Source organism: Mandrillus leucophaeus, unplaced genomic scaffold, assembly GCF_000951045.1.
Source record: "Mandrillus leucophaeus isolate KB7577 unplaced genomic scaffold, Mleu.le_1.0 Scaffold470, whole genome shotgun sequence".
Taxonomy (NCBI): Eukaryota; Metazoa; Chordata; class Mammalia; order Primates; family Cercopithecidae; genus Mandrillus; species Mandrillus leucophaeus.
Genome location: NW_012105032.1, coordinates 1804076 through 1810325, shown reverse-complemented (window position 1 = coordinate 1810325; position 6250 = coordinate 1804076). Strand labels below are relative to the sequence as shown.

General features: G+C 37.6%; 1 protein-coding gene across 1 annotated transcript; it reads right to left on the bottom strand.

Moving 5' to 3' along the window:
• Nucleotides 1-204: 204 nt before the first annotated feature.
• Nucleotides 205-4211, bottom strand: PABPC5 (poly(A) binding protein, cytoplasmic 5). Its single transcript, XM_011995096.1, has 2 exons — nt 3915-4211; nt 205-3374 (listed from the first exon to the last, which is right to left on the bottom strand). Exon 2 carries the CDS (start codon nt 3229-3231, stop codon nt 2083-2085), a length of 1149 nt encoding a protein of 382 aa, XP_011850486.1. The 5' UTR covers nt 3232-3374; nt 3915-4211; the 3' UTR covers nt 205-2082.
• Between the last annotated feature and the right edge of the window lie 2039 nt (nt 4212-6250).

Below are 6250 nucleotides of genomic sequence, written 5' to 3'. Positions count from 1 at the left end.
TTTTTCATCAGATTTAAGCTTTTGCAAATTATATAAATTTTTTTGCAGTCATGGAATTAATAACGGTTTTAAGCAAGTGATGTTCATCACGGCATTGTTTACGCATGTAAATATGTGAAAAATCACATAAATTAGATTCAGTAGCAAACTGTTTAGATAAATTATAATATGTCAACACAAGGGAATACTATGCAGTCACTAAGATGATGATAGAGATTGATATTTACTGTCATGAAAAGATGATTATGGTTCAGTTTAAAATTAAAAATACAGAACAGTAAATATAGTATGGATTTTTGGTCAAAATGTTTGTGTATACATAGCAAAAAATACAAAAAGATATTTACACATTGAAAATGTTCATTGTGGTTATTTCTGAACTGTGGAAATTTTACTTCCTTCTGCACTGTGTACATTTTTTACAATGAGCATGTGTTACGTTTATAATCAATAAAAACAGTGATTTCCATTTTGAAAATATTTGAAAACGAATAAACCTGTAATTTGTAGATAAACAAATACATAGAAACAGCTTATTGTCATTATTTTATGGTCAAAGAGCTAACAAAAGTGTTAACAAAATTATTTATTTACATTGTACTATGTATGAAAATGAAGATTTGTATATAAGGTAATAAAACTGACAGTAGAGACAAAAACATATTCTAATGGTCAAATCTGTGGCATAAGTGAATCATATTATAAAAAAGTAATTATTAAATTTTACATAAATTAGGTATTTTCTTCTTCCTAAAAGGACTTGAACAGGTATATATTTTTAAAAAGGTAATACAAAAAATAGAAAAATAAGTGTAATATGAATGGAAGGCCGGCAATGAGGAGAACAGGAAACCACAAGTGAAATGTAGAGAATCTCTAATTTAGAAATTACAGGCTAATTAACGTAACTGCAATATTGAACAAAACCTTTTTTTTTTTTTGAATTTTCAAGCAGCCAAGACATAAAGAAAACCATATTGGTTTCACAGTTCTCATATAATAGCTGGAGGCATATGACTTAATCCAAGAGACAACCTATTCCTTACCTTTGAAACATCTGTGAACATTATCAAAAGGATACACTCAATAATTTACAAGAGATAACAAGTTTAATAGAAGGTGTTCTTCCAAGAAGTTTTTCAACATCATTCTGTGGATTATTTGCCTTTTATATTGACAGTTGATAAAAGCTGAAGGTAAAAGATTAAATTATTTATAGGTAAAGGCAATTCAGTGCAGTTATTCATTTTTCTTGTTAATTTAACATGATCCAAGTATATGTACTAAGGAATTCAGAAAAATGGATGGTAGGAGTGGTACTGAAAGTATCCTCAAATACCAAATCTTTAGGAAAGGTTTTTAAGATGCAATTCTTACTTTAAATAGCCACTGCCTTAAGTGTTAATTTTCTAAGTGACTAATTGAGAAAACACCAATATGCTTACTTATTTGGGCGAGAAGTTAATACAACCACTCCCAACAATTAGTCAAAAGTATTATCAAGTCTGTAGTATGTTCACAACATATTAAAAAATGAAACAAGAATACAAATAAATAAAGAAAATAAAATAAATTTCACGTTAAAAAAATTCATTTTGCATAAAAATTTTAAGTGAAATTATGCAGATGTTAATTGGATCACATATGATTTTCCCTGCTGTACTGACTTCTCAAAAAGCAAGTTAGAACTTTTCACTGTGATAGATTCAGAAGAACCATGTTGAAAATATTTTCATGAAAAATAATAGAGTATTATTGAAATAAGAAGGGAAATATACTCAATCAATTGCCTCACCTTGACTGTTCAGGAAAAAAAAAAGTGGAGGAATACACTTTATTCTACATATTTCTAAGGATATTACATCAAAAAAATACAAAACGACAATTTTACAATTAGAAATTATGTTCCATTCTAAATTGAACAGTTTTCTAGTTTTGCTTTTTTTTTTTTCAAAAGAAAGAATTCACTTTAAAAAAAAAAAAAAGAAACTTGTGAATTAGCATAAAATAACCCCTTATCACAAAGGAGCCCAAACTAAGGAGGCACCAACTAAGGCTGAAACGAACTGAGCATTCTTATTCTCAGCACCTGCGCCTGGCCTGGCCCAGGGTGACGTGCAGGGGCTTGGAGCCCACTACGCGGCCATTCATCTCATCCACTGCTTTGGTAGCCTCTTCAAAAGAGGAAAAGCAGACCACACCAAATCCTTTGCCTTGCCCCACTTCCATCATCACTTTGGCCCGACTAATTGACCCAAAGGAAGAAAATTCCTCCTTCAGTTTTTCATCATTGATTGTCTCATCCAAGTTCTTAATATAGATAGGCACCCCTGGGGGCCGACTTTTTTCTTTTAACCTCAGCCGTTCAAATCTCCGCCTCAACTCAGCCAGACGTTCAATTTTCTTCTGTGCTCGCCCTACATAGAGGACTTTTCCATCGATGGACTTTCCATGCAAGTCTAGCACAGCCTTTTGGGCAGCCTCGTGTGTCTCATATCTCACAAATCCAAAGCCTTTAGATTTCCCACTGGCATCTCTTATTACTTTAACACTCTCAGTTGGCCCATATTCACAGAAAAGTTCCTTCAGTTTTTCGTCATCTATGTCGTCTCCAATGTTTTTAACGAAAACATTGGTGAAAGTTGCTCTATCCCTGGTTCTGACCTCAGCCGCCCGCTCTTCTGGGAATTTGAATCTGCCAACATACACCTGGCGGTTGTTGAGCCGCACTCCATTCATGTGCCAGATGGCTCTATTGGCAGCGGCCAGGCTGTCAAAGTGCACATAGGCATAACCCTTAGAGCCGTTGTCATCGCATACGACTTTGCAGGACAGAATGTTCCCAAAAGCAGAAAATAAGTAAAACAGGGCCCTATTGTCTATGGATTTGTCCAGGTTTTTGATGAATATATTTCCCACTCCAGACTTTCTTAAACGGTCATCTGGCTGAGACCACATAAGGCGGAATGGTTTTCCATTAATCAAATCAAAATTCATGGTGTTCAAGGCCCACTCTGCATCCGCGGGAAAGCGGAAGTTAACATAGCCATAGCCCAGGGGGCTGCGGGTCACCGGATCACGGCAGATTCGGGTGAATCGCAGAGGGCCAGCAGGCCTGAACTTCTTATAGAGCATGTCCTCGGTGACATCTGGGTCCAAGTCACCCACGTACAGAGCGGCCTTGAGATACTTCTTTTTCTTGCCAGCAGGATTAGGCTCCCCGCTCCCCATCTCTCTGAGCACTGGGAGGAGGTTCTCTTTGAAGAGAAAAAAGGCTGCTTTCTCTAAGCTATGGGCCAAACAGCTGTTCAGGAACAGAAAAAGCCAAGGCAGGCAAAAGGAAGCTAAAAGCAGACTCAGAATCACTGTCGAGGCTGAGAAAATGAAGTTCAGAAACAGCTGGTCAGCAGGCTCAGAACAAACACATCAGACAAAAAGGCGCCCCAAATACGAATCTATTCTCCCTGCGGGGACTTAAAATTGTCACCCGTTCAGATTTAAAATCAGTTTCAAAAGCCAGTACCGGAAACGTAATTTTCCTGTCCCCGTGAAATTGTGAGAAGCCACCAAGCAGCTGGCTGGCTCCCCACAACTAGCATTGCAGGCAGAGGCCTCCCGACCCGTTTTCTGCATAAATACAGGCCTAGAGCTCCTCTTGGTTTAAAATGATATCAACAAGGGCAGGGACCGAGCGCGTATTCCTCCGCCGGCTGCCTGGCCAGTCTCGGGCTGGCTAGCCTTTCGCTAAGGCCTCTCCGCACTCAGCGTCTGCGAACGGGTACACTAGACACTTGGTGCGATAAGACCGGCAGGCAGGCTGCAGGCAGCGGATAGGACACAGAGACAGACAGACAGACACACGCGCGGGGGATCGAAGACCGCCCAGATACCCAAGATGCCCACTGGGTACGGACCGAGTGAGGCGCGGTGATTTCAGCAGCCTGAGGCTCGAGGCAGGTCCGGAGAGACTGACTGGCAAACGCGCAGTGAGTGGGTCAGCTCTGACGCGAGGCGGGTCTGGCCAGATGCGGGGCGGAGTCAGCGAAGAAGGGCAGATGCGCGGCGGGCGGTCCCAGCGCAGACCGATGGGCTGGGGTTTCTCTCCGCAGGACAGTCCAACGGAGGGACCAAGAGCCAGTAGCAGTGATAGGGAGGGGGGACGGGCGGGGCGCGAGAAACCCGGAACCGTGCTAAGTAACTTCCCGCTTCCTCTATGCCAAGATTAAAAAACAGAAAGAAAGAGAGAAAGGGAGAGAGAGAGAGAGAGAGAGAGAGAGAGAGAGAGAAGGAGAGAAAGAAAAATGTAAGATGGCTTTTAGATGTTTCTTATATTTTAAATGTTATTTATTAATTAAAATACTATATTTAAGCTGAACATCTAAAAATCACATAAGAAGATGATGACCTGGGCAAAAATAATAAGTTTTAAAAAACTAATTATCAATTTAATTTTAGCTTAGGGAAAAAGATAGGTTGCATACTTTCCTGAGTACATTGGAAAGTCAAAGTTTACAACTGCCCTGGCTTCCCAGTCCAGTGCTAAAGGATCACGGGGTCAAGTAGGACACAGGGTCATGTTGCCTTTGGCCTTTAGCCTTACTTTATTAATCTCCAACATAATGGTAATGTTTTCCCCAGGTGGTAGGCAAAGAGATCTTTTCTCTGATCCCATAATACTCAGGTTTTAATGATTGGAGAGCCATATAAGGGCTTTTGATGGTGTTTAGTGCCACAAAACGTTGAAACTGTTGAGCTGCCGCGAAAATTACATTTACAAAATCTCAGTTAAAGAGATAAAAGCCACAGAACCAATACAAAATATATAATTAATATTTATAGATGAAATAAACATATTAAGATGTATGCACTTTACACAATTGTGAATTTCAGCATGAGTTGTCAACTTGAAACCCTTGCAGGAAACAGTGCCATCAGAATGGACTCAACTCAGCGGTTTCTCAACAATATCTTTCTTCAGAGTATTTGAGAAATCCTTGTGGAGAGAAATTTTGACCGTGTTTTCAGAAATTCACTGATATCTAGCATACACAAACAACACTTCAAGGAGCTCCTTCCACACTTTCTACCGCTCCAGAAAAATCCAAACAAAACATCTATCACTACTCTTAGGCTGGAAAAGATCCTGGGAAAAAAAGAGTGCAAGAGAAGGACATTACCTTAGTGGGTGTTTTCCTAATAAGTCCTCAGAAAAAGAGGCTAAATTAACGTGTTGATTCACTTTATACATTTTACAGTGTCTATTAGACTGTAGAATTGAGACATTAAACTTCATTATTTACTCAGAAACTTAGTAATTTACTTTTTTTTTTTTTTTTTTTTTGCTTGCTTTCTAGTGTCTTTGGTTAACTAAGACATGGAGATTTTGAGAAAAGGCAAATATGAACAACGATATTGTAGACTAATAAATTGCTTTTTCACTGTGACCAGAGTGACCAACATGTGGAAACACTTGTGAACATCTGCTTAGTTCATTGCATTTTAAATCTATTTTTATAAACATATTTGCTTATATGCATAATTAACAATGGGTTAGAATTCTAGTCTATTTTTGACTTTTCTCATTTTTAAAATTGCCTTATTGAAAATAGTAAAATAACAACATAAATCCAATTCCCACAATCTCATCATTGATTCAAATCAATGTTTTCATCTATTCCTGTAACTAACTAAATGTTGTCCATATTCAAATTTATTTGTACATATTTTCTCTAAGATTATAATTAGAATTGATTTGTTAAAATACACATTTTCAAAATAATCACTTCTCTACACTTACCACTTCCATTCAACATAGTACTGGAAACCTTAGGCAGAGCAATTAGGCAAGAGAAGGAAATAAAAGCATCAAAATCAGAAAGGAAAAAAGTAAATTAATCTTTATTTGCAGATGGCATGATCTTATCTGTAGAAAACCCTAAAGTCTAATATTCTTAAAATCTCCATACTATCCAAATTGATCAATATAATCCCTATCAAAAACCCAATGACTTTTTTTTTTTTTCTTACAGAAATAGAAAAAAACAACCTAAAATTCATTTGGAGCCACAAAAAGAAGCAAACAAACAAAAAAAACAAAAACAACAACAACAACAAAAAACACCCTGAATAACCAAAGCAATCTGAGAAAGAAGAAAAAAGCTGGAGACACCATTCTTCCTGATTTCAAAACATATTACAAAGCTACAGTAATCACAATGCTATAGCACTGTCATAAAAAACAGACATATAG

Bases quoted from the DNA above. Each gene is read 5' to 3' on its own strand.
- PABPC5 (XM_011995096.1), bottom strand. From the start codon at position 3,231: ATGGGGAGCGGGGAGCCTAATCCTGCTGGCAAGAAAAAGAAGTATCTC.